The sequence below is a fragment of the Onychomys torridus genome, chromosome 2 (genome assembly GCF_903995425.1).
Source record: "Onychomys torridus chromosome 2, mOncTor1.1, whole genome shotgun sequence".
NCBI classification, from domain to species: Eukaryota; Metazoa; Chordata; class Mammalia; order Rodentia; family Cricetidae; genus Onychomys; species Onychomys torridus.
The window spans coordinates 140287574-140314862 of record NC_050444.1 but is presented as its reverse complement, the minus strand read 5'-3'; the positions used below and the strand labels follow the sequence as shown (position 1 = coordinate 140314862).

General features: G+C 48.7%; 2 protein-coding genes across 8 annotated transcripts in view; one reads left to right on the top strand and one right to left on the bottom strand.

Moving 5' to 3' along the window:
* Positions 1–12691, bottom strand: part of Kiaa0319l (KIAA0319 like) — a 106642-nt gene extending 93951 nt beyond the window's left edge. For 2 of the 5 annotated variants that reach the window (XM_036178726.1, XM_036178729.1), the window contains exons 1-2: positions 12479–12691; positions 9493–9662 (exon numbers count right to left, since the gene is read on the bottom strand). In XM_036178726.1, coding sequence (XP_036034619.1) covers positions 9493–9634 — 142 coding nt within the window. In that variant the 5' untranslated portion in view covers positions 9635–9662; positions 12479–12691. Of the gene's footprint in view, positions 1–9492; positions 9663–12478 lie in introns of those variants that run through there. The other 3 variants (XM_036178727.1, XM_036178728.1, XM_036178730.1) reach the window with 3 other exon arrangements.
* Positions 12692–12721: 30 nt separating this feature from the next.
* Ncdn (neurochondrin) lies at positions 12722–22795 on the top strand. Of its 3 annotated transcripts, none has more exons than XM_036178731.1 (7): positions 12722–13155; positions 14377–14517; positions 15598–16566; positions 17886–18127; positions 19057–19281; positions 19900–20042; positions 21300–22795. In XM_036178731.1, the coding sequence occupies exons 2-7, from the start codon at positions 14395–14397 to the stop codon at positions 21734–21736; spliced, it is 2139 nt and encodes a 712-aa protein (XP_036034624.1). In that variant the 5' UTR covers positions 12722–13155; positions 14377–14394; the 3' UTR covers positions 21737–22795. The 3 variants fall into 3 exon arrangements, with proteins under 3 accessions (XP_036034624.1, XP_036034626.1, XP_036034625.1); XM_036178733.1 differs by having other exon boundaries at positions 13051–13505; XM_036178732.1 differs by having other exon boundaries at positions 13091–13322.
* Positions 22796–27289: the final 4494 nt, after the last annotated feature.

Here is a 27289-nt window from a genome sequence, read left to right as displayed (position 1 = left end):
CAGTTTGATTTCTGGGACCCATGTGGTAAAAGAAGCCCTCTAACTTCTACATAAACACTGGCATCCATGTGCATACACAAACATAACACACAAATAAATAAATACATGTAACAAGCAAACAAAAATAGATCATACAGACTAAAAATCAGTAAAGAAACGTTAAGAAGTCAGCAGTGGTGGCGCACACATTTAATCCTAGCACTTGGAGGCAGAGGCAAGCAGATCTCTGTGAGTTTGAGGCCAGGCTGGTCTGCAGGGTGAGTTCCAGGACAACCAGGGCTACACAAAGAAACCCTGTCTTAAAATAAAATAAATAAAAATAAACTTCAAGGCTTGAGTTACAGCATAGATGGTAGAGTGCTTGCTTAACACAAGGCCCTGGCTTAGATCCCCAGAAGTGCATAAACCAGGCATGGTGACACACTTTTGCAATCCTAGCACTCAGGAGATGGAAGCAAGAGGATCTTAAGTTCAAGGTCATCCTCAGCTACATAGTGAGTTAGACACCAGTCTGGGATACATGATAACCTGTCAACAAACAAATTGTCATTTTTCTTATTCAAAATCTATTTGTGTTCAAGTACTTTTTTTTTTTTTTTTATAAACAGCTCAATGTAAAATATAAAACAAAACAAAAGAAACTTCTGGGGCCTGGAGAGATGGCTCAGAGGTTAAGAACACTGGCTGTTCTTCCAGAGGTCCTGAGTTCAATTCCCAGCACCCACATGGTAGTTCACAACCATCTGTAATGAGATCTGGTGCCCTCTTCTGCCCTGCAGGGATACATGCAAACAGAACACTGAATACATAATAAATAAGTAAATCTTTAAAAAAAAAAAGAAAAGAAACTTCTGAGTTAATCTGCATAAAAGATCAAGTGGACCTAAGAGACATTTACAGAATGTTCCATCCAAGAGCAAAGAAAAAATTTTTCTCGGCCAACCAAGAGAACTTTCTCTAAAACAGGCCATAAAGCAAATCTTATGAAATAACTTCTTCTATTGTAACACAACACAGTGGAATAAAACTTCAAATAATTAACAAGAAAACCACAGGTAGTATATAAACATTTAAAGACTGAACAATAGACTCTTGGATAACCAGTGGATAACTAAAGAAGTGAGAAAGGAAATTTAGAAGTTTCTGGAACCAAATGAAATAAAACTTACAGAACTTTTGGGATACAGCAAAGCAGTTCTAAAAGGACAGTTTATAGCTATGAGTGCTTATGTGAAAAAGCAGAGACATCTCAAATAAATTATTTAAGTTCTTAGGAAAACAAGAACAATCTAAATCCAAAAGTAATAGAGAGAAGTAAATAATAAAGGTCAAGGCAGAACACAGAGAACCAGCCAGATGCCTATCAAGGGATAAATGGACAAAGATAATGAGGCACATATACACAATAAAGCTTTGTTCAGCCATAAGGAATGAAATTACATGATTTCCAGGAGTGGACAGAATTGGAGAGCATCATGTCACCAGATTCAGAAAAGCAAGTATCACCTGTTTTCTTATGCAGAATCTAGGTTTTATATATACTATATGTATTATATATGCTATATATTACATATATATGTAAGACATTTTTATTTCATGTGTGTGTGTGTGTGTGTGTGTGTGTATGTGTGTGTGTGTGTGTGTGTAAGGGGAATTACCTGGGGGAAGGAGAGATAGCAGAAGTAGTAGGGAGTGAATAGAAACAAGATATAATAATATATGTGTTCAAAAAGGGTATTAAAGCTGGGCGGTGGTGGCACACGCCTGTAATCCCAGCACTCGGGAGGCAGAGGCAGGTGGATCTCTGTGAGTTCGAGGCCAGCCTGGTCTACAAAGTGAGTTCCAGGACAGCCTCCAAAGCTACAGAGAAACTGTCTCGAGGAAAAAAAAAAAAAAAAAAAAAAAAAAAAGGGTATTAAAACTCACTATTCTGTACATTAAAACATTTAATAAAGAAAGTTAGAATTCTGAACTGGTGAGATGGTTGGTAGGGTAAAGTACTTGCCATGCAAGCCTGACAACCTGCCTTTGATCCCCAGAAGCCATGTAAAGGTGGTTATCAGAGAACCAACTCCACAGAGTTGTCCTCTGACCTCCACATGTATGTCATCGTATGGATGTGTCCATATGTACATATCATAAACACACACTAAAAGTGATTTTTAATATTACTTCATATTTGCTTTTTACTAATCCTTTCAAAATTTTGTTTGGGGTTTCTCTTATGCATACATAGACATTCACATAATATTAGTTGATATAATGTATATATAAGTACATATTGGGCACAACTTCAACTTTTTTCTAGATTATAGAACATAATCAAGAAAATTTAAAACAGGACTGGAGAAATGGCTCAGTAGTTAAGAACACTGATTGCTCCTCCAGGAAACCTGGGTTCAATTCCCAGCACCCACATGGCAGCTCACAACTATCTCTAACCCTAAGATCTGATACCTTCACACAGACATACATGCAGGCAAAACACCAATGCAATAAAATAAAAATAATTAAATTATTTAAAAAAAAAAAAAAAAAAAGGAAATTTAGCCGGGCAGTGGTGGTGCATGCCTTTAATCCCAGCACTTGGGAGGCAGAGCCAGGAGGATCTCTGTGAGTTCAAGGCCAGCCTGGTCTCCAAAGCGAGTTACAGGAAAGGCACAAAGCTACAGAGAAACCCTGTCTCAAAACAAAACAAAACAAAACAAAACAAACAAACAAACAAACAAAAAAAAACCCACCAAAAACAAAAAAAGGAAATTTAAGTCAAGTGTGGTGGCTCATAATTATAATCCCAGTGCTTGGAGGCTGGGACATCAAGTGCTTCAAGGTTAAGACCAGTCTGGGTTATTCAGTCAGTTCCAGGCTAGCCTGGGCTACAAAAGCTAGACCCTGTTTCAAAGAAGCCCCACAGGAGAGCTGGATACATGGCTCATTAACAGAGCACTCACCTAACACGCACAAGCACTGTGGAAAGAATGGGGAAGGGAGAGACGGGAAGAGAGAATTGGAGCCAGGCCTTGTGACATGGGCTTGTAGTCCTGGGATACTGAGAAGCTGCTGCTGAGTCACAAGGATCAGAAGTTCAAGGACTGCTTGGGCTACAGAGGAGATATATGTAGACAGCCTCTCTGAAAAAGATTAAAAGTGAGGCTTCTGGGCATGGCAAACAAGACTCCTTGACACCTGGCCACTCCCAGCCCCTTCAGGAACTTCCCTTCCAGTAGCAGGCCATGGTTCATCTCATCCTCTCCACCTTTGCTCTGCAGTGCCCATTGCCTAGGAATACCTTCTGAGTCACTCAAGTTCAACTTTAAAAACTGCTGAGGTGTCAGCTTCTTGGAAAGGACTCCTTAGTTCTTCCCTTCACCTCTGTGGTAGTTTGAAAGAAAAGGGCCCACAAAGGGAATGGCACTATTAGAAGGTGTAACCTTGTTGGAGGAAGTGTGTCACTGTGAGGGTGGGCTTTGAGGTCTCTTTTGCTCAAGCTTCCCTCACTGTGAATCAATTGACTTCCTGTTGCTTGCAAGATGTAACACTCTCAGGTCCAGCACCACATCTGCCTGCATGCTGCCCGTCATGATGATAATGGACTGAACCTCTGAAACTGTAAGCAAGTCACCTCAATGAAATGTTTTCTCTATAGAGTTTCTCTGGTCATGGTGCCTCTTCACAGCAATAGAATCCCTACCCTAACGAAGAGGGCCTCTAAGTAAAATGCTTCTTCTCTGGTTCCGGCAGCATGGTGCAGGAAACCCTCCATCCTTTCCCTTAGCACACAAATGTGTTTGTCTGATTCTCTCATCAACTGGACACTGTTCCAGGATGAGGCTGTGCTGCACTCCTTGGTATCCTCCTGCCTCATCCAGAGTCAGAGTCCTACTACATTCTCTGATACTTCACCAGGTATGTAATCTCCTTCTCAGAGGCAGGTCAGGAAGTTTCCAGAGTCAATGGCTACCTTTAGGCCTATACTGGACTCCATGTTTTAGAATTCCAAGGCCAATTAGGTCTGTGCCCCATGTACACATAACTTCTCAGATCTACCAATCTTATTTGGATACGTTAATATAGTTCAGATTTCAATCCCATCTGTTGGTTTCAAGGGCATTATGTCTCCTTACGTTGTCTTGTAGACCTCTACCTTTTGTTGGTTTTAGTTTAATTCTCAAAGGATAATTAATCCCCTTATTGCTAATGTGTTATTCAGTCAACAAATAATTTTATGCTACATTGATATGCCAAATTGATATGCAAAAAGGCCAGATTCCTGCTCTTAAGAAGATGACTAGCCCGGTGGCAGTGGCGAACACCTTTAATCCCAGCACTCGGGAGGCAGAGGCAGATGGATCTCTGTAAGTTCGAGGTCAGCCTGGTCTACAGAGCAAGTTCCAGGACAGGCTCCAAAGCTACACAGAGAAACTCTGTCTGAAAAACAAAACAAAACAAAACTTTCCAAAAATTGAGTGACTTCTGAGGAACTTCCAGGCTCTTAGGTCATCTCACATTTATTTCCAAATGACAGTCACCAGGTCTAACATGCCATTCTCAAACTATATAGCAGTAAAATTATACAGAAAAACTCTAACTCAGTGGCCCACAGGGAAAGCAGGGCATCTTATCAGACAAATCATAACTACCCACAGTGGACTTCACTACTGAGCCCAATGCAGAAATGAAAAGGAGCCAACTAAATTAAGTCAATGGGCACCTAGAGCTCTACCAGAGGAAAGTCACTCCTAAGTGGTACCCAGGAATGGGTGGGAAATATGGAGTTCCCTTATTTTTGATTTTTTTTTTTTTCAGGAAGAATTCATATAATCCACAAGCTAAATGACAACAGAAAAACAACAACAACAACAACAACAACAAAACATCTTTCATCAGGGAGAAAACTTAAATGCTAAGGTAGAAGTTGAATAAGCACAATTAGATAATTATCAACTCAGGCTACCCAAATGCGTTTTCATTCTGTTGTTGCATTGTCTGGTAGACTTCCATCTTTATTAAAAAGAAGCAAAAGAGAGAAAGAGGAGGAGAAAGAAGATGAAGAAGTTGAAGTTGTTATCCAAAAGCACTGGAAAATATAGAAGAATAAAAAGAGATCATAGTATATAAACATTCAGTTATATATTTTATTTTAGATTTCTATTATGTGATTCCCCCCCCATCTCATACCATTGGTCCTATAGTAAACATGCAGTTGTTTATCTTGCTTTTACCATTTAGTTTAGGATGTCTCTTCACATCTCATTCTTCTAAAGCAGGAACATTGGATAGTATCTACACTAGTTACTCTGCTGCTGCTGTGATAAACACCATGACCAAAAGCAACTTGGGGAGGAGATGGTTTCTTTCAGCTCACATGTTACAGTCCATCAGTGAGGGAAACCTAGGTAGCCCAAAGCAGAAACCAAGTAGGAGAGCTGTTGGCTTGCTTGCTTCCTCTAGCTTGCTCAGCTACCTTTCTTAAACGACCCAGGCCCACCTCCCTAGGGATTGCACCACCCTGAGTGGGCAGGACCCTCCTACATCAATTAGCAGTTTAAAAAAATCCCTCACTTACTGGCCACAGGCCAAGGTAATTCTTTAGTTGAGGGTCTGTCTTCCTAGGTGATTCTAGTTTTGTGTCAAACTGATCACTCAAAGTGACTAATACAATATCCATCACATAAATATGCAAAACATTACTGTTATTGGGCAGGCTGTAGCAATGCTTCATAGTACAGGATTAACAAGTATTAATGAATGCACTTACTCACAACAACTATCTAGAGATATACTTAAGATAAACTTTATATATATGTATATACACAAACACACACACACACACACATATATATATAATTTTTTTTTGCATTTATTTTGCTTGTGCATATGTGTAGGGGCACATGTGCCACAGTGTGTGTGCGAAGGTTAAAGAACACAGTAAGTCCATTCTCTACACCTACCATGCTGGTTCAGTGCTGTTGGGATTTGTAGCAAGTGTCTGTCTCTCTAGCCCAGTCATCTGTTTTGCTGAGACAAGGCTTCAGTCTGGCCTGGAACTCACAGTGATTCTTCCATTAAGATTACATTAAAGAGCCAGGAGGTGGTGGCGGTGCACACTTTTAATCCCAGCACTCGGGAGGCAGAGCCAGCAGATCTCTGTGAGTTCAAGGCCAGCTTGGTCTACAGAGTGAATTCCAGGACAACCAAAGCTACATAGACACACACACACACACACACACACACACACACACACACACACACACCAAAAAAAACCCCAGAAAACAAAAACAAAGGACTGCACTACAGTCATGAGTCACCATGCCTAGCTCTTGATATACACATACATACATACATACATACATGCATACATACACACACACACACACACACACACACACACACACACATTAAAGCAAAGTTCTCACTCTGTAGCTGTGGCAAACTCAGTTTTATTTATATACGTGTGTGTGATTTATGTCCAAATACATACATACATACAGGTGCCCTCAGAGAACCAGAAGTTATTGACCACCTGATATAGATGCTGGGATTCAAACTCAGATCCTCTGGAAGAGCAACAAATGCTTTTTGTTGTTGTTTTCAAGATAGGGTTTCACTGTGTAGCCATGGCTGTCCTGGAACTCACTCTGTAGACCAGGCTGGCCTCGAACTCACAGAGATCCACATGCCTCTGTCTCCCAAATGCTGGAGTTAAAAGCATGCACCACCATGGCCAATGCACAACAAATACCTTTAACCACTAAGCCATCTCTCCAGTTCCTCCTAATTCCCCTACCAAAAACAACTCTTTTTTTTTTTTTTTTTTTTTAAAAATTTTATGTGTTCCAGTGTTTTGTCTGCATGTACATATGTGTACCACTTGTATGCCTGGTACCCACAGAGGTCAAAAGAGGGCATCAGATCCCCTGGAACTGGAATTACAGATGGTTGTGAGCCACCATATGGGTTCTAGCAAACAAACCTGGGTCCTTGGAAGAGGACCACCGAGCCATCTCTCCAACCCCAAAACTCTTGAAAGGGTAAGAAGTCAAGGGCTATGAACATTTTAGATCTCCTGATATTTATGCCAAAATGTTTTCTGTTCAAAATTTCAGCACTATTTGGGGGCTTAGCTGTACTGTTTTTTCCTTTGCTTTGCAGTGTGGAGTTGAACCCAGTGCCTTTCATATACTAGTCAAGTGTTCTATCACCAAAGCCCTTAGATATTTTCACTTTCATCTTCATCAGGCTAGATTAAAAACAACGTCTTATCTAAATCTGAAATTCTCCCACAATCACTCTTAACCAAGTATACGTGAAAACCACAGAGACTCGGAATCACCTTTCCCTCCCCTCTGAATCTTTCAAATGACCGGCTTCTTGTCACAGTTCTGGGAAAAACAACAACTTTGGTCCTCCAAGAACCACCTAAGGTCAGAAGGCATTGGCAGAAGAGCAAAGGGAAACCAACCACAACAAACAAGCTCGGTTAGGGTCCTGCCCTGCCACGTGACTTCTTGCTTCGTGACTCTAGTAAGCCATTCTGCCTCTCTGGGTCTCAATTTCCTTTGTTTTGTTTTTGTTTTGTTTTGTTTTGTTTTTTCGAGACAGGGTTTCTCTGTGTAGCTTTGTGCCTTTCCTGGAACTCACTTGGTAGCCCAGTCTGGCCTCGAACTCACAGAGATCCGCCTAGCTCTGCCTCCCAAGTGCTGGGATCACAGGCGTGCACCACCACCACCTGGCTCAATTTCCTTATTAATACAATGAGCATAAATTATCTATTCCAGGTTTATCATAAAAATTAAATGAGAAGGTATGTAATATTTCTAGAAACCTGGTAGGGGGTTGGTATACTTCCAAAGAAGTGATTTTCCTAATGTGATGGTACTAAATTAATTACTTAATTCAAATTATCTTACATAAAATGATGCCCAGAATTAGTCAACAAAGCTATCATCTTCCATAAAAAATACCTGGGTCAGCATTCTGTCAACTCAGTCTCCACCAGTATAATCATGAAATCATCAGGTACAACAGCAAGATAACAAACCACAGTCAGTGATGCTAGAACTGCTAAGTATAGTGATTACTTGATCCTCAAGATCATGACAATAGGAATCTTCACAGCCATCAGAACACAGCTGAACAGTTAGCCAAACAGCAGTCTCTACAGCAGAAGGCTGGCCGTTGCCCAGAGGAAGGGCAGATTCAAAGTCTTTCTCATATTGCTGTTTTCTCACAGTCCATACTTGAAAGGAACCATGTCAACAAAAGAACTCAAAGGGTTAAGACAGAAAGCGGTTTGGTTTGGTTTGGTTTTTCAAGATAGGGTTTCTCTGTGTAGCCCTGGCTAACCTGGAACTCACTCTTTAGACCAGGCTGGCCTCAAACTCACAGAGATCCAACTGCCTCTGCCTCCTGAGTGCTGGCATCAAAGGTGTGCGCCACCGCTGCCGGGCAAGAAAGAGTATTTTGAAATTTGTCTTTTGACATTTAGTCCTCTTGGCACTAACTCCTGACAAGAGGCTCTTAGGTGAAGTAGTCTTGAAGTATACTCCATGAAGTCTATCAACAGGGTTCCTTCCTATGCAAAACACCAACAAAACATGCAGAGCCAGTGAGACGGCTCAGCCTAGCAAGCCTGAGTGATCCTCAGAACCCACACAGAGGCAGAAGCAGAGAAGTGGCTCCACAAAGCTGTCCTCTAACCTCCACACCCACCATCATGGCATGTACATACAGCACCTCCCAAACAAGAATAAAAAAACCAACTTGTCACATGAGATTCCACCAGGCATGGTGGCTCAAACCATTACTACTAATACTCAGGAGACAGAGGCAGACGGATCTGGTGAGTTTGTAGCCAGCCTGGTCTACATATCCAGTTCCAGGCCAGCCAGGGCTATGCAGTGACACCTTGTCTCAAAAACAAAAACAAAGCAAAGTGTGGATTCCTCTAGGAAAGGAAGCAAAGCATCATTTTCTAAGCAGGTATGTTCACATAGCATTACATGCTTTCACTAGATACTCTCTCAAGTCAAACTATGAGGCAGATCTTATATTTCATCAAGGTAAGTCAAGTGAGATAAGAGGATCATGAGGTCAAAGCCAGCCTGGGCTACATAGTGAGAGCCACTTAAAAAATAAGAAACCATTAGGTAATGTGCCCCGGGGCCTCAGTCATTATATGACAATGTCCAGCTCCAGGACCCCAACCTACCTAACTCTGAAAGGTTTTGTCTGTTTTGGCCATTCTACCTTCATAAAATGACAAAATGAATGCCCATTCTCCCTTATGAGAAAAAATCCAATTCAGATCTTGATTCCAAAACAAAACAAACCCAACAAGCAAACACCCACCAAAATGATGACATCCCTGTCAGCTGGTGGCTTTTCTGCCTTCTGGTAGGGCCTTAAAACCAACCCAGGAACTCAGGACGCGGACTGTTTTCAAGGGGGGCAGGGCAGAAGAGGTTCAATCTTAACTCTCAAAAGTAATACCTGTTGACAACCACAGAGCGCTGAGACAGAAGAAAGTGTAAAACAGGTACAGGCTTCTCAGCGGCTTCACTGATGTCTGCCAACAATATCCTGGCAAAATCCAGGAAGCAGGACTTGGCTTGACTCCCAGCCACTTCTCCATGGCCTTCCAGAGAGGCAGAACCAGTACACTAGAAAGACAGAAAGAGAAGAAATTATACGCCAAGTAATTAATAACTGATTCCTGGAAATGTGGAATGCTAAAAATTTTACAGATCAGGAGAAAGAGAGATTTCAAGTGTGTCTTTCAATGTTCATCCCTGCCAGTCAATTTTCAGCCCAAGCTTTGGCATAGCCTATAATTATCAGTGTAACAAGAGAACGAGAGATATAAAGTGAATCTGCTGTTAAAGTGAAACATTTTCTATTCCATTATCGTCTAATCTAACAGCAACTCTATGTGACAGCATGGGAGGAGCACCAACCTGAGAAAGCTGCTTTGATTCCCCACGTCTACTAACTACTCTGTGACTTTGACCAAAGTACTGGTTATCTACGAAGAGGTTGGACTTCCTCTAACTAATCATGATTATTCGGTCCAGCCTTGCTACAGTTTTTAGTTGGTTCTCTTCAGGCACAGCAATTACTGTCCAGTTTGCTGCTATCCTCACCATCATTATCTTACACTCTTCCATTATCTGCCCGATCCAAATCATTTGCAATTCCTGTCTTAAATTCTTGTCCACTCTCCTCGTTTAATTCTGGCACTCTGCCGTCTACTCTGTAATCTAGTGGCTGCAGGACGGAGCGGGTGGGGGAGAGGAGAATGATGCTGATTTTTCCAGAAGTTTCTTCCCTCTTGTATAAATCTTGACAACGTAGGAGTTGACAGGGTTTAAAAAGCAATTTAAAAAATCTGTTGGCTAATCGTGGTATCTTATACCTGAAGTCCTAGCTACTTGGAAGGCTAAGGACGAGTTACCTAAATCTAGGACTTCAAGGCCAGCCTAGATAATATATTGAGACACTGTCTAAAAAAATTAAAAATCTTGTGTTGGCAGTAGTGGTGCATGTCTATAATCTCAGCACTTGGGAGGCAGAGGCAGGTGGATCTTTGTGAGTTCAAAGGCCAGCCCGGTTTACAGAGTGAGTTCCAGGACAGCCAAGGCCACACTTGTCTCGGAAAATAAAAAAATTAAAAATCTTCTTTCTACATATGAACCTGTTATTCACATCTAACAAATGGCACAGGTTGACAACCCTAACCCTCACCTCCAGCCAGCATACAGGAAGACCAGAATTGCCTAGATGGATTTCAATGCCAATGTCAGGAAATGGAGAGACACAAACACACCACTTCAAATTGAGACAATGTCTTTCACTGAGCCACAGGCTCTTCCTCCCCTACCTAATTCCTATTTCTAGTTTTCCTGTACTTGTACATTAGGGAGCAAGGAGCAGAGCAGAGGTGTATGGCCACAAACACATTCAAATGATTATGAAATGGAGCCTAAGAAAGTACACCCAGGAACTTTTCCTGCCTCCCAGGATGGAGCGTGGAGTATATGTGTGAGTGTGTGATTATGTGGTTCTTACCCAACACGTTTCTGCCTACCACAAAAGGATTTGAAACTAAAGGTGACTCAACACCTGTCATCAATATCCTGGCAGGTGGGTGGGAAAAGCAAAAAAGAAATGAATAGGTTTTGAAAACAGGAGTACTAAACACCATGGGACTAGCAAACTCATTAGAAGTGCAGGAGAGAGGCAGAGCTAATTTCATTTGCACACCCAGCCATTTATTCAGCTGAAACCTACAATTGCCTCTGGGCACAAATCACTGCTAGGGTCCAGTTAAAGGCTTGCTGACCAGAGTCAGGAACAACAAAACACCACTAAGATCCAAAGTGTTTGTTATCAAATCAAAGCGTGACAGCCCAGAGAGAGAACACACACCCCCACAACACTTGACAAATGAAAATCTAGAAAAGCTCCCAGCAGTTCTGGCATTTAGGGCGTTACAAGTACACCCGAAATAAAAGCACTCTGCTGCAGCAGCTGTTCTGAGAGAGCAGGGGGTAATGTTTACTTAATACTTCAGGTTGATGGGGGAATGTATCATAGTTCAGTCTGTCAGCCACATACGTGGAACTCCATTTATGTACACAGCGATAAGATATGTTTGAATAACGACAGAGCACGTCTATTCAGCGGGTGTGAGTAATCAAGAATAAAGCTTTAAGGGGGAAAAAAGTCTTACATATTTGAGAAAGTTACAGAACAGACTGCCATGAATAGCTTTGCTTATATTTGCAGACACTGTTTTCCAAATAGCTGAAAAAATGAACAGATTGTTCCAGGAGGTCGTCTTTCCAATTTGTTCCTAGTTTCCAGTCTGTTAATCACAAGAAAGCACAAGGCGTGTCGGCTAATGCGCCTCAACAGCATCCATGGTCGGTTGGGCACAACCACCATGAGGTGAGAGCAGGCAGGCAAAGCCCTCCTGGAACCCCGCCTGAGATTTCCTATTTTGATTTCCTCCACTTCGCCTTGTGCTCCCTGCAGCCGCTACAGGACCCTCTCTTAGAGGGCATAATTGTCAAAATTCCCAAGGAGGCAGGTTTCGCCAACGTGCCCAACCCCGCCCCCTTTATTCTGTATCAGCTTTTTTTTTTTCTTTTAATCTCGATGGGGAGACAATCAAACATCAGAGACAGCAACTGGGGCGAGGCTGCAGAGGTCGAGGGTGTCGGGACCGCAGCGCCTGGAGCCTGGTCTGCCACTCTGTCCGGGAACGGAGGGAGCTGCCTGACCAGGCCTGAGCCCCAAAGCGGGTGTTCAGCTTGGGACTCTGCTACCTGCAAGGCCAGAAGCAGCTGACTTGCCCTGAGCGCCACCTCCGGGTCCCAACACCGGGCCAGGGTACCCCTAGGCATCGCCCGTCCCGCCTCTGCCCCTCCCGAGCTCATGGTCCTCGGCCTGGCAGCCAGCCGCCCCGGCCACCTACCGGGGCTCAGGGCCACACAGAGGGGTGCCGGCTCTCGGCGGCCTCCGCCTCCTCCCGGTCCATGGGCTCGGGGGCCCCAAACCTTCTCTCCCCTCACGCAGAGGAGGAGAAAGAGAAAGAAGGAAGTGCTGGCTCCCCACCCGGACAGCTCCCTCTTGCCTCAGCCTCCCTGGACAGCGACCGCGGCCGGAAACGCCGCCTCCTCCCACCTCCCGGGGCTCAACCCGGAAACACACTCTTCCTGCGGATCCAGCCCTCCCGCCCCCGACCTCCGGAAGCGCAATTCCAGCCGCGAGCCCGGGGTGGGAGGAGGGGCAGTGCTGAGGAGAGAACTACGCACAAGCGAGGACGTCCGGGCCCTCAGCCTTTCGCCTCGAGCCCTCGCGGGGCGGCCTGCACCTCGCCTTCTTTGCACGAGCACCGAGGCCCCAGACTCGGGCAATGCCCACAAGCAAGATGGCCGCACCGGAGGCACCCCCCTACTGCTTAGCGCCCTGCCGCGCCATTGGCCAGAGTGCGGAGTGAGGACAGCGCGGATTGGTCGAGAGAGATGCGGGGGTGGGGGTGGAGCTGTAGCAGCCTGGAGCCAAGAGTGGGCAACGCGGCGTGAGCAGCGGCCCCAGGCTCCCGGAGCATCGCGCCCGGAGAAAGACTTCGCCGCTCGGGGCCGCAGCCTGGTGAGCTCAGCCCCCTTCAAGCCCTCCCCTGCATCTCAGCCGGAGCCTCTCCGAGCCGGCGCTGGTCGATGCCGAGACTCCCCGGGGACCCTATCGCGACTCCATCGCGCCATATCGCGACATCATCGTGCCCTGTCGAGACTCCATTTTTGTCACAGCCCCTTTCAGTATTTATCTATCTATTCTTTAAAAATTTGCCCTATCATATTTGGGGGCTGTCCCCCCTTCATGTCGTGGTTTCGCTGTGATCTCTCCGTGACATCACCGCGCCATCGTGAAGTGTGATCTCATCGCTGCCCTGTCGTTCGACTTCATCAATGTCGTGTTGTGACCTGGCTGCGGCGGGACAGGTGGTGACCGCCAGGATCCCTTCTCCCCTCCTCATCTCTCCATCACAGCAGCCCCGCTTCGATTATCCGGCTTTTGGAGTCTGTTGTCCTGAGAGCTACCTGACCCCCTCCTTCCTTCTCCAGCCAGTACCGGCACCCACAGGCTGGTAGCGGGATGAGCAGGGAGAGTACAGGGAGCACAGGGGGTTAATGCTGCTGCAACTGCAGCTGCAGCTCTGCTTCTGCAGCCTGTGCAGCCCCTGCTCGAGGGAGGGAAAAGAGAGAAGGCAAGGAGGCTGCGGGGGCGATTATGAGCCCTGGCTGGAGAGGTGGGTCCTCAGGGGAGTCCTCTCCTTCTCTGGGGAGCTTGCCTTCTTACTTCTGCTGAAGCCAAACTACTTTCTCTGAAGAAGGGAGGGGAAAGGAACCCTATAATGTCCTTTTCTTCCTTGTCAGCGTGAGTCCGGATAATCGAACTTCACCCGTGTACGTCTTCATTCCTCCCTGTCTGTCCTCACCACTCGCTCCCCATGTGCCTCCTGGAGAGAGATAAAACCCGGTATCAGGCGCCAGGGGCTGCTGTACAGTGGGGCCAGCTCCTTCCCACTTCTAGACTGGTGAGGAGAGCTGTCCAACTGAGCAGCAGCATGCATGATCCTCATTTCCCACTTTTCTGGAGGTGACCTTGGACCAGGGTCCCTTCTTCATCCTAAAGAATTTGCAGGTCCAGCCTCTTAAAGGGGCTCCCCTAAGGGAGGTCAGTCATGAGGAAGCCACCCTTCCAAATCCACCCTCCCTCCCTCTGTGCCAATCCCTCCCTACATCCTCCACTTCCACCCCCGCCCCCGCCCCTCCTCTGCAGAGGGATGCTCAGTCCCTCTTGTGTTCACAGTTGGGCAAGGCGGGCATCATGGCCTCGGATTGCGAGCCAGCTCTGAACCAGGCAGAGAGCCGGAACCCCACCCTGGAGCGCTACCTGGGAGCCCTCCGTGAGGCCAAGAGTGACAGCGAGCAGTTTGCAGCCCTGCTGCTCGTAAGGACCTGCCTAATAATTGGAAGGTGGGAGGGCTGGACAGGAGGGCCCCCCCCAAGAATGGGGTCAGCAAGTCCCCAGGGATATCTAAGTGGTGTTAGCAACCTGGAGGCACCAAAAAGGACCAAGATCTCTCTACCTTTGTACTCTTCTCCCTTGGGAATGGGGAGTGGGGGGAGTAGAGGTGAATAAGGCTGTGGCACTGGGTCCATGGAGGAGGCTGCCTGGATTTGCTTTCTGGGGCGTCCCAGAGCAGATGGGAGCTGACTCACAGAGTAACAGCAGCAGGTTGTAACTAGTGCAGAGTACTTGAGGGCTGGGGTGGCTTTTCTTGGACCTGAAAGAGTAGCAGGATTAGAAGTAACTAGTGACAGGTTCTAGAAGATGGCCAGAGTGGCCATAGGTCTGTTAAACGTAAAGGAGTGGTTTGGGTCTTGGGCTGGTAGAGGACCCCGCCGAGCTGGGGACGCAAGAGCAGGAGCTGCAGTGCTTGGGGGGGGGTGAGTTGGTGTGTGGGGGGTGAAAGGAGGAGGGAGTGCAGCAGTTGCTTGTTTGCCATGGCAACAGGGAGAAGGCTCTGGAGTCAAGGGCTCACACTGCAGCAGAGGAGGTGTTTAGGGGAAATGTAAGGGGAAATGTTTTGACATGCGGAGCAGCGAGACGCAGGAGCCATTTCCCGTGAGAAGGTGGCGGAAATGGATCAGAGACTTCTCTGGAGACATGTAGTTAAGGAAGGACCCTGAATCCGTAGAGGATTTTAGACACTGGGTTCTAATGCCCCCTGCATCCCAGGTGTGGGCATATGGAGTAATGAATTAGACACTGGGTGACCATTTGCCCAAACGACTGGTTAAGGGGCACTGGACCTCCTTTCCATGAGATAATCGTAGATGACAGGGATCCCAGAGGTCATACCTGGCTGTCTCCAAGGAGAAAGGAGGAGCTGGATGAAATGACCCCAGAATGGGTCCCATTGCATAACCCATTGCTGCTAGCCCTCAGTGCCCGGGGAACAGGGAAGGGGAGAGTCTGTGCTGTGTTTCCTTTCATGCTGCTGATAGTGCACCCCCCCACCCCCAGGTGACCAAGGCAGTCAAAGCAGGTGATATTGATGCCAAAACTCGACGGCGGATCTTTGATGCCGTTGGCTTCACCTTTCCCAATCGACTCCTGACTTCTAAGGAGGCACCTGACGGCTGCCCTGACCACGTTCTCCGGGCCTTGGGCGTGGCCCTGTTGGCCTGTTTCTGCAGTGACCCTGAACTAGCCAGCCATCCCCAGGTCCTGAACAAGATCCCCATCCTTAGCACGTTCCTCACAGCCCGGGGGGACCCTGATGATGCTGCCCGCCGCTCCATGATCGATGACACCTACCAGTGCCTGACAGCTGTTGCAGGCACACCCCGAGGGCCCCGGCACCTCATTGCTGGTGGCACGGTGTCTGCCCTGTGCCAGGCATACCTGGGCCATGGCTATGGCTTTGACCAGGCCCTGGCACTCCTGGTGGGGCTGCTGGCTGCTGCAGAGACACAGTGCTGGAAGGAGGCGGAGCCTGACCTGCTGGCTGTGCTGCGAGGCCTCAGTGAGGATTTCCAGAGAGCTGAGGATGCCAGCAAGTTTGAGCTCTGCCAACTGCTGCCCCTTTTCCTGCCCCCAACAACTGTGCCCCCTGAATGCCACCGGGATCTGCAGGCCGGGCTGGCACGCATCCTAGGGAGCAAGTTGAGCTCCTGGCAGCGCAACCCTGCACTCAAGCTGGCAGCCCGCCTGGCTCATGCCTGCGGCTCCGACTGGATCCCGGTGGGTAGCTCTGGGAGCAAGTTTCTGGCCCTTCTGGTGAATCTGGCATGCGTGGAGGTGCGTCTGGCTCTGGAGGAGACAGGCACAGAGGTGAAAGAAGATGTGGTAACCGCCTGCTATGCCCTCATGGAATTGGGGATCCAGGAGTGTACCCGCTGTGAGCAGTCCCTGCTGAAGGAGCCACAGAAGGTGCAGCTTGTGAGCATTATGAAAGAAGCCATTGGGGCTGTCATTCACTACCTGCTGCAGGTAAGGACCCACTGGCCTCCCGAGGAGCCAGGAGTATAATGCGGAGATGGCATGCCTTCACGCCCATGCTGGCTGATACTGTAGCAAGCACTCTAGGAGTAGTGTGTGGCCGAGCCTCCTTCCTCTCCCTCCCTGCCGTGGGCCTCCACACAAGCACCATACCACACACCATATGTGCACTCTGATCACAGCACACACACACAACACAGTAACCTCCCACTCACATATACTCCCCAGTACACACACTACACATCACACACAAAATCGAAGCAGTCTCTTCTGCTCACTCTACACCGTTGTCTTACATATAAACATGCCTACATATTTATGTGTCTTACATGTAAACTTGTAGAATGCAGGAGGAGTGGTGGGGAGAGGGGCCGGGAGTGGCCTAGCTCCTGCCTCTGTAAAGTTTCCCCCACCATCCCATCCACTCTCTGCATTTGAGAGGCCACCTATTCTGCTTCGTTAGGATTCAGGCATGACTGGCCTCTTTAGTGGTCTGCTTCAGCCTCTGGACCCACCAGCCTTATGCTAAGCTCTGGTCTCCTTTTCTGATTTAACCCAAATGGAGGTGACTCCTGACTACTTAATGACAAGTCTCCCCCCACACACCCCCAATTCAGAGCCTCTCTAAAGGAATGCTATTTAGCTGTGGAGCCCTGAGGTTCCCCTGGTCCCCTAGCTACCTTAGGGGAGAGAGTTAGGGGTATGTGACCTGAGTCAGGCATGTTGTCTGAGACCCGCTTAATTCAGTTGTCCACACTGAGGTCCCGCTAGGTGACTATTCCCTGTGGGGATGAGTCCCTCCCATGTTCTGGATTTCGGGTAGAAGTAGACTTGGTGCCTTTGTGGGGGGGGTTGTTTTGTTGGGGTTTTTTTTGGTTGGTTGGTTGGTGTTGGTTTTTCTGTGTAGCCCTGGCCATCCTGGAACTAACTCTATATAGACCAGGCTGACCTCAAACTCACAGAGATCCGTGGCTTCCAAGTGCTGGGATTAAAGGCATACGCTACCACTGACAGGCTCTCTTTTTTAAAGTTACGAGTATTTATCTATTTCTTAGGCAGGGTGGAGGGGCAGTGTGTTCATGCCACAGCACACATGTAGAGGCTGGAAGACAAGTCAGCTCTCCTTTCACTGTGTGAACCACACTGAGGTTGTAAAGTACCTTTACCCACTGAGCCGTCTTACTGGCCTGCAGTGCCCATCTTCAGTAGGCATTCAGGCCAGGATTCCCCTCTGTTGTGTTATTGGCAGGCAAGGCAGGCAGAGGAGGGTTCCTGGTTTGCTTCATTTCAGTGGGGTCTTGTGATGACAGGTGGGGCCAGAGAAGCAGAAAGAGCCTTTCGTGTTTGCCTCGGTGCGGATCCTGGGTGCCTGGCTGGCTGAGGAGACCTCGTCCCTGCGTAAGGAGGTGTGCCAGCTGCTGCCCTTCCTCGTCCGCTATGCCAAGACTCTCTATGAGGAGGCTGAGGAGGCCAATGACATTTCGCAGCAGGTGGCTAACTTGGCCATCTCCCCCACTACTCCAGGGCCCTCCTGGCCAGGGGATGCTCTCCGGTGAGTTTATAGTTATGTGTTGTCCAGTCAGACCATTCCAAAGAAAGGGTTTCCAGGTGTGGCGGCACATGCCTGTAATCCTAGCACTTAAGAGGCTGAGACGGGAATATCTGAGAGTTCAAGGCCCAGTTGGACTACATAGAAAGTACCAGTCCTTCCAAGGCTATGTAGACATAGCAAGACCCTATCCCCCAAAAAAGAGGAAAAAAATGAAGAAAAGAAAAGAAAAAGACATGGGTCACCCAGGGACACCCTGTTTCCCCTAAACTGGGCTCCCTGACAGGTCATGAACATTCCCTTAGGATTATTTCTTAGTTCTATTTGTTTTGGGGGCGTCTTCCCACAGAACTCCTGAACTATCAAGTGTCTCTTGCCAATCCCAGATTTCTTCTTTCCTTCCTTCCCTTTCCTTTTCTTTTCTTTTTTTTTTTTTTTTAAGCAGGGTCTCGTTATATAGCTCTGGCTAGCCTGGAACTCACTCTATAGACCAGGCTGGGTTTAGCCTCACAGAGACTCCCCTACCTCTGCCTCCTGAGATATGCACCACCATTCCCAGCTGATCCTCAGATTTTTATTGGAAACAGAACCTCGGTTTTCTGAGCATCTGCTTCAAAGCCAGATGTTTGGCTGTATACTTTCCTAGAACAGTTTCATTTGGTCCACAGAGCAAATCTGACAGAAATCTCACCCACATTGAAAAAGTAAAAACGGCCAAGCTTGGTGGCTCTCGCCTTTAATATCAGCACTCGGGAGGCTGAGGCAGGATTGCTCTGAGTCTGAGATCAGCCTGTGCCTCAGAATAAGACCCTGCCTCAAAACTTATAAAGGAGAAAATGATGGGAATGAGCCTCAGAGGTTGAGAACTACATAGGCAGTCAGGATGCTCTTATCTCTCCCAATCTCACGTTCGTCTGTCTGCACATGCTCAGGCTCCTCCTGCCCGGCTGGTGCCACCTGACTGTTGAAGATGGGCCCCGGGAGATCCTGATCAAGGAAGGGGCCCCGTCCCTCCTGTGCAAGTACTTCCTACAGCAGTGGGAACTCACATCCCCCGGCCATGATACCTCAGTGCTACCAGACAGCGTGGAGATCGGCCTGCAGACATGCTGTCACATCTTCCTCAACCTGGTGGTCACTGCTCCGGGGCTGATCAAGTGAGGGGCTTGGGGGAAGCTGGGGAGAGCCAGGAAGTGGTGGGGGCAGGGAGGGCGGGGGGATGACCACCCATGACCCCTGTCAACCTTCTACTTAGTTTCCCTCTATCTGTGGGTTTCTCTTAGTGTTAGTATAAGCAGGTTTCAGCATAGACAAAGCTGGTACCACTGGAGGATTTGGTTTTGTTTTGTTTTGTTTTTCCCCTTTGGTTTTTCGAGACAGGGTTTCTCTGTGTAGCTTTGCACCTTTCCTGGAACTCACTTGGTAGCCCAGGTTGGCCTCGAACTCACAGAGATCCGCCTGCCTCTGTCTCCCGAGTGCTGGGATTAAAGGCGTGCACCACCACCACCTGGCTGCCACTGGAAGATTTGTTGTGTTCAGAGCCCCAGGTAGCCCAGGCATGTCTCTCTGCTCCAGCCGTCCCTCAGCTCAGCTAGTTGGCGTCTGACTAACCCAGAAGGCAGGATTGAAAGTCCAGAGTTAGCACTTCACCGTGCTGCATGAAGTCCTGGCCAGCCCTGGCCCCGCGAAGCTGGAAACCTTAGACGCCAGGTTTTCCAAAGTCTCCACCGAGTCTCCTGACGCTGCCTGCCCCCCTCCGCTCCTTTTCTCCCTAGGCGTGATGCCTGCTTCACATCTCTCATGAACACCCTGATGACGTCACTGCCCTCCCTAGTGCAGCAACAGGGGAGGCTGCTTCTGGCTGCCAACGTGGCCACCTTGGGCCTCCTGATGGCCCGGCTCCTCAGCACCTCTCCAGGTAAGCCTTGGGGACAGAACACATGAGTGGACTTGCTGTGTTCAGAACCTAAGCCCTCATTGGAGAACGTGGTTTAGCAGAATTTTCTCATTGAGAAGCAATTTCTACAGTATCGCTCCATCCTCCACCCCCACCCTTCCCTGAATGATAACAGTCTCTTCCTTTTAAAGACTTTTAAGGCAGAGTCTGGTGGGTGTTCGGTACAGACCTGTTCAGAGGCACAAGCATAGGTACCTGGAATCCCTGGCAGCCTGGGAACTCTGAATCCCGCGTTTTCAAGGTGGAGCTGCCCCTACCCAAGCCCTGAGTCACAGACCCAGTTTGCTGCATTGAGATTTTTACCACTGAGCATCCCACCGCACTCAGTGACACCCATCAGCAGCGCTACCCTCTGTGCACAGCTTCTCCCTGCCTACCTCCCTCTGGCTGTGTGCAGGGGGAAGGGTGTCCCCTCCAGCCCCTGACAGCCCTCAGTGTCTCCCACTTTGACCGTGGGTGTCTGCTTGGGTCCCTCTGTCCCTGCCTGTTCCCTGTGCCCCATCTGTCAGGTTGGAGGAACAGAGCAGATGCCTGGGAACAGGGTGTAATGTGCCCATACCCTCAGCTGCCTGTTTTCTGTGTGGGGATCCCAGCAGGGTACCCTACCGTGGAAGGGTAACATATCTCTAAACTAGGAACCCCTTGCTTTTAGCCCTCAAGGAGAGTCACCATGCCATGGATCCAATGCTGGCTCACCCACAAATGCTACCACATTAGTTGAACAGCTTCCTGATGGTGTGAAGAGGGGGCTCCTAAACCCCTGAAAGGCAGGCAGGTGGGCCAGAGCTGGGTCTCTGCTCGCCATCCTCTCTGGCGCCCTCTTCTGGCTAGAAGTCAAATTAGTTCATTCTCAGCTGGTGAAGGGCTCTGGGCCTCCACCAGCTGCTTGGGTCTCTGCTGCGGAAACCCCGAGGAAGGTTTTTTCCTTACAACTGACATGAAGCTTACTCTCACCTCTTGTGCATTTAGAGGTCTTAGTGATGCAGTGTACCTAGATTATTTAATTCCCATAACAAATTGCTAGGATTGGCATGCTGCTGGCCCCATCTTAAAATGAAGAGACTGAGACCCAGAAAAGTTTAAACACCTTTGAACCTAGACCATCTGAGTCCAGATGATGCTTCTGTTCTCTGAGCATGTCCACCTGGGAGGGAGTGGGAGGCCTGGGCCGGCGTTTGGCCCATCTGGTTCATGCCGCTCTCTTCTCCATTCTTTCAGCTCTCCAGGGAACCCCAGCCTCCCGAGGTTTCTTCGCGGCGGCCATCCTCTTTCTGTCACAGTCCCATGTGGCACGGGCCACTCCTGGCTCTGACCAGGCGGTGTTGGCTCTGTCCCCAGACTATGAGGGCATCTGGGCTGACTTGCAAGAGCTCTGGTTCCTGGGCATGCAAGCCTTCACAGGTTGCGTGCCACTGCTGCCCTGGCTGGCCCCTGCCGCCCTGCGTTCCCGCTGGCCACAGGAATTGCTACAGCTGCTAGGTAGTGTAAGCCCCAACTCTGTCAAGCCCGAGATGGTGGCTGCCTACCAAGGTGTGCTGGTAGAATTGGCGCGGGCCAACCGGCTGTGCCGGGAGGCCATGAGGCTGCAAGCAGGTGAAGAAACAGCCAGCCATTACCGCATGGCTGCCTTGGAGCAATGCCTGTCAGAGCCCTGAGGGGCATCCAGTAGGGACAGACCAGGGCGGGCAGCGAGGGAAGGAGGGAGGAGGCATCTTCCCTGAAGCCCCCAAACTGGACCCCTTCTTCAGACTTCCCCTACAAACACCCCAGCTTTCTGGCTTTTCTGAGGGCTAGGGCATGATGCCCACCTCTCAAGTATAAGGAACTGCATCCTGCCCCCAGCCCCCTTGGGGCAGGGATTGGCTTGGAACAGAGGTTGGCCCCGCCAGGCCGGGGAAGGTTGGAGCAGCCCCCAGAAAAAGGGCATCTAAGTGTCATTATACCCAGTGTCTGGCTCCCTGACAGGAGGGAGGTTCCAGGGTAGGAGCGGGCTGGCAGGCGCTGACTGCCTCAGCCTGTGTGCCCTGCCGGCCAGGGCGTGGCCTCCCCAAGGCTGTGGTGCCCTTCTGGCTCCCCAAGGTTCGCGCCCTTTAAATTGGCCATTTGGTTCTTGCCTTTGGTCCTCTTGGACAGAGAGCAGGCTCAGGCCATTGACATCGCAGTTCTTCCTTTCAACGTTAGTGACCCAGGGTCCGAGTTGCCCCTATCCTTCCAGGGCAATTTGGAGCAGGCAGTGGGGGGTAGGGAACCTCCTTCCACCTGCCCTTCCTTGAGGAGACCCAAGACCCCTCGGTCCCAGGTCTCTTGAGCTTTTGTGTCACGTTGCGGCAGAGTGAAGATGGGTGGGGGTTATTTATTTTGCTTGTCCTTATCCTGCTTGGACACCTGAGCATCAGATCCCTGTGCCCCTGGTGCCATCTGGCCTGGCTGGAGCCAGGAACAGGAGGTAACACCGCCCTAGAATCCGCATGTTTTCCCAGTGATTGCACTGCCACCGTGGTGCCTGGCTTCAACTCCTCCACCCCAGCCCTGCTAAGACTCCTCTCTGCAGGGAGACGCGCCTGGCGGCTCCAGCAGGAACTACCTTTCTGAACCCTTGGAGACCCGCATACACCTGACCCCTGCTTCCCCCCTCCCCCCAGTGCGTTCTGTGATCGCCAAGTTCAAAGCTGTGCACATGTGGACACTCAATAAATGTTCATTGGTGATGAGAAGCTGCCTTTGTGGTCTGTACCTACTCTGCCTTTCAGACTTAACATGCCCACCGCTCTCCCGCTAAGTGTGTGTCCTTCTAAATACTTAGCAGGTGTCCGTATTCATCTCCGCCAGGAGCTGGGAAGAGAAGCACCATAGCTCCGGTTTTACCTGCAGGGAAGTCGTAGACACACCCTGCCCTAGTACAACAGGTTCATCAATCCAGCTGTTGACGGGGCTGGGCCTGGTGGGCACTCAGAAGAACTGTCTCTTTGCAGCAGCTTAGTTCCAGGGACATTGTCAAATCCTCCAATTTAAAATATATATATGTTAAGTCGGGCGGTGGTGGCGCATGCCTTTAATCCCAACACTCAAGAGGCAGAGGCAGGTGGATCTCTGAGTTCGAGGCCAACCTTGTCTACAAAGTGAGTTCCAGGAAAGGCACAAAGCTACACAGAAAAACCTTGCCCCCCCCCTCCCAAAAAAAGTTATTAGGGTATGTGGTTAAGGTGGGGTGCATGTGCCATAGCACTCATGGAGGTCAAAGGACAACTTTGGAGTTCTCCACCTTGTGTGGGTTCTGAAGATAGACCTGGAGTCACCAAGCTTATGTGGCAAGTACCTTTACCCACTGAGCCATCTCACAGGCCATGTTCCAGCTTCTAAAGAAATCAGAAATCCTAATTTTTATTTGGAATCCAACCCAAACATTAAAAACTTTCAATTAAGTCACTATTGGCCTAACAAAACATGGAAGCAGCTACCAACGGTTGACCTGTTCCATGCCAAATGAGAAGAGGAAGGGCCTGAAAGGGCAGGAGGGAGGGCCAGGTACCCTTTGCTATTCCTACCTGGAGCAAAGCTGTCAGGTTGGAGCCAGAGCAGCCCCAGGTCTGTCCTGTGGTCTGGCTCCATCTAGCCTCTCACACCTACACCTATGCACTGAGTACATCCTGTTACTTACCTGTGGTTGGCTGCACAAGGCAAGAATACTCATTTGAAAACTGGGTTCTCAGGTAAATAGAGGACAAAGTAATCTGCACACAGTGGCTCACTATCCAGGAGACAGATATGTAACACAAAGGTATTCACAATCACGTCTATGGAGGTCAAAACAGCGTACCTGGAATCTCGGGCTCCTCAGCTTTGCTCGAGCAAGTCCGGAAAGCTAAATACTGGCTCTGTAGCCCAGGCTGGCCTCGAACTCAGAGATCGCCTGCCTCTGCCTCCTGAGTGCTGGGATTAAAGGCGTGCGCCGCCACTGCCAGGTGATAACACAGCATTTTAAATACGAAATCATGCGGAGGGGACAGGTTTTGGAGCAGATTAAATGGAATCCAGTTTGTATTTTAGAAAGATGGCTGGTTGCAAAAGGAGCTTCTGGAGTAGGTGGGATGTGATGCCTGTCTATGACCCCAGCACTCTGGAGGCTGAAACGGGAAGGAGATTTGGGAGCCAACTTGGGGTATATAGCAAGTGCAGGAAGAGTGGGTGGGGAGCGGAGCGAAGATGGCCTACTGAGGCAGGGGGAGCTTGGGCAGGAGGTCTGATCTGAACTAAGCCAGTGGGAATGAGAATAGGAATGGAATAGTTGGGAGTTAGGAAATAAGATTTAGGAATTAATCGTGAGTGAAGAGGAATAAAGAACAGGAAGCCAGAGGCTCTTAGATATGACCAGTGTGTTAATTGTGGGACTACTCTATCATGGAAAACATTAGGAGAGCAACAGGCTTGTGAAGAAACCTGTTTGGTAAATGGTTTGTGTTGCTCAGGGAACATCCAAGGAGTAGTTCCCTCCCCTAGCCCAGAGCGTGGAAAGAAGTCTGAGGGGATAACAGACCTGAGAGTTGTCACTATAGAGGTTCTTTAGAATTGTGGGAGTGACTGCTGGGGGAAGTGAGAAGGGAAGGGCCCATGGTCCTTGCCGAGTTCCTCTCCTGGACACCAAATCCAGCAAAGCTTGAAAACACCAGGCAGACTGAGTTCTGTCCATGGGGCATGGTGAGAGAGAGGTTTCTGGGCTCCAGAGTAGGCAGGGGGCTAGGCTGAAACTTGCAGAACAGTGCTTGCTCCTGGTGCTCTGGCTGAGAGGTTCAAGAGTGTTGAGCTGCAGTGGTAAGCTTGAACCACCAGATGGAGCCTCAGCATCTTGTGCCGGATTTCCCTTCCCAGGGACCATTCCCAGACTGACCTGTTAGAGGAATGTGGCTCTGTCGACAATGGAGGCCAAAAAGTTTTCTCTTTAAAAAAGAGGAGAAGCCAGGCAGTGGTGGCACATGCCTTAATCCTAACATTCAGGAAGCAGAGGCAGGCAGATCTCTGTGAGTTGGAGGCCAGCCTGGTCTACAGAGTGAGTTCCAGGAAAGGCACAAAGCTACACAGAGAAACCCTGTCACAAAAAACAAAACAAACAAACAGTGAGGAATTCAGGTCACATGTTAGAAGTTTGTTGCCAAGGTCTACACAGTGCAACCCGGGTCACTTTAGGGGTTTTGTTTGTTTGTTTGTTTGTTTGTTTGAGACAGGGTGTCTCTGTGTAATCCTGACTGTCCTGGAACTCACTCTGTAGACCAGGCTGATCTTAGACTCAGAAATCCACCTGCCTCTGCCTCCTGAGTGCTGGGATTAAAGGCATGTGCCGCCACCACCTGGCCACATTAGGGATTATTAAAAGAAACTGCTAGCGTCTACTACAGAGTTGTTGATTCAGTGGATCTGAAGTAGAGTCCCAAACTGGCATTTCAAACATGTCCTCAAATCCATTGGTGATGATGGTGGGCATTTACGGATTGTAAGTAGAAACACTCAGGCTTTGGTGTAGTGTTTCATGCCTGTAATCCCAGCACTTGTGAAGCCAAGGCAGAAAGTTCATGAGTTCTAGGCTAGCCTGAGCTACATAGTGACACCCCGTTTCATAAGCAAAAACAAAACAAAACAAATAAGAAAATTGGTGAGTTTTAAAGTTGAAGTATGTGATATTTTTTATGGTGCTACAGACTCCAGGAGGACAAGCAGGTGAGGGCTGGGATGGTGGAAGGGATGTGAGCTCAGCTTCAACTTGGATACTTGGATAGCTGAAGATGTCCTAAGACCAGTGGTTCTCAACCTTCCTAATGCTGCAACCCTTTAATACAGTTCTTCAAGTATGGTGACCTCCAACCATAAAATGATTTTTGTTGCTACTTCATAATTGTAATTTTTGCTACTATTATTAATTGTTAATGGGATTATAGTGCTGGCAATCTTAGGAGACCCCTGTAAAAGGGTCCAACCACCCCCAAAGGGTCAAGACCCACAGGTTGAGAACCACTGTCCTAAGGGCTCATCCTGTTGGCACCCGCATGTATGGTTTTGGATTTCTAATCAGATTGGCAGACTGGGGGGGCACATTTGGGGGTAACAGGAAGACAAACGGTCATTAGACTTGGGGGGGAGATGAACGTGCTCCTGAAGAACGTAGATAGGGGGCTGATGAGATGGCTCAGCAGGTAAAGGCACTTGATACCAAGCCTGATGACCTGAGTTCAATTCCCAGAACCTACATGATAAAAAGAGAGAACTAAATTCTTCAAGTTGTCCTCTGACCTCTACTTATACACATGTGTACACACACACACACACACACACACACACACACACACACACACACAAAAGCGCACACAAACACACATTTAAATTAATGTAGCCAGGAAGAGATAGAAACTGCCCTGAACATTGAAAACCAACATTAAGAGTAGGAATGATCACTGGCGCACTCCTGTAATCCCAGCACTTGAGAGGCAGAGGTGGGTGGATCTCTATAAGTTCAAGGCCAGCCTGGTCTACACAGTGAGTTCCAGGACTGGCTTCAAAAAAGCCAAAAGGAGGAGGAGGAGGAGGAGGAGGAGGAGGAGGAGGAGGAAGAGGAGGAGGAGAGGAGGAGGAAGAGGAGGAGGAGGAGAGGAGGAGGAGGGGAAAATGGTCAGAGGACGAGGAGGTCCTAGCAAGAAAGAGTGAGGGAATCTGAGCAAGCCAGAGACAGTCCCAAGCCTGTTGGAAGAGCAGAGGGATTCCCCAAGCTGGGTCCAGGCATCATCCTCATCATGGTTTCTGGGCTTTTCCCACAGAAAAACTCCACCAATTTGTGAACTATGTACTGACATCTACCTCAGAGACTAATTTCCCATGTCTCGTGAGTGAGGTGGAGGGTAGAGGATGAGGGAAGTTACCATAGAGTCACAGACATGATAATACACACACAAGCTCACACCAGATCTTGGCTCTGCCCTGAGGAGGGTCTGCGCAGCGGGCCCCTTCATCCCTGCCTGTCCTAGCTTCTGGCCCTGGCCTCTGGGAAGCTCTTAGGGGTGAATCCTTGGCTGCCAGGTAGGCTTCAGCCTTCCCTCACAGCTCCCCACTCCTCCCCTGCCAGGCTGGAAGAAACCCAGTCTGAGCTCTGTACTAGTCTGGGATACCCACGTGGAACATACATCAGGCAGGTCAACACTCTGCCCTCTCCATGGATCTTTTCCTTC

What these genes read in the sequence shown, in the direction of transcription:
- Ncdn (XM_036178732.1), top strand. Translation starts at nt 13,224, where the DNA reads ATGCCGAGACTCCCCGGGGACCCTATCGCGACTCCATCGCGCCATATC. An exon ending in AGTTTGCAGCCCTGCTGCTC is followed by an intron (nt 14,518 to 15,597) that starts GTAAGGACCTGC and finishes CCCCACCCCCAG; the next exon opens with GTGACCAAGGCAGTCAAAGC. An exon ending in GCTCCTCAGCACCTCTCCAG is followed by an intron (nt 20,043 to 21,299) that starts GTAAGCCTTGGG and finishes CCATTCTTTCAG; the next exon opens with CTCTCCAGGGAACCCCAGCC.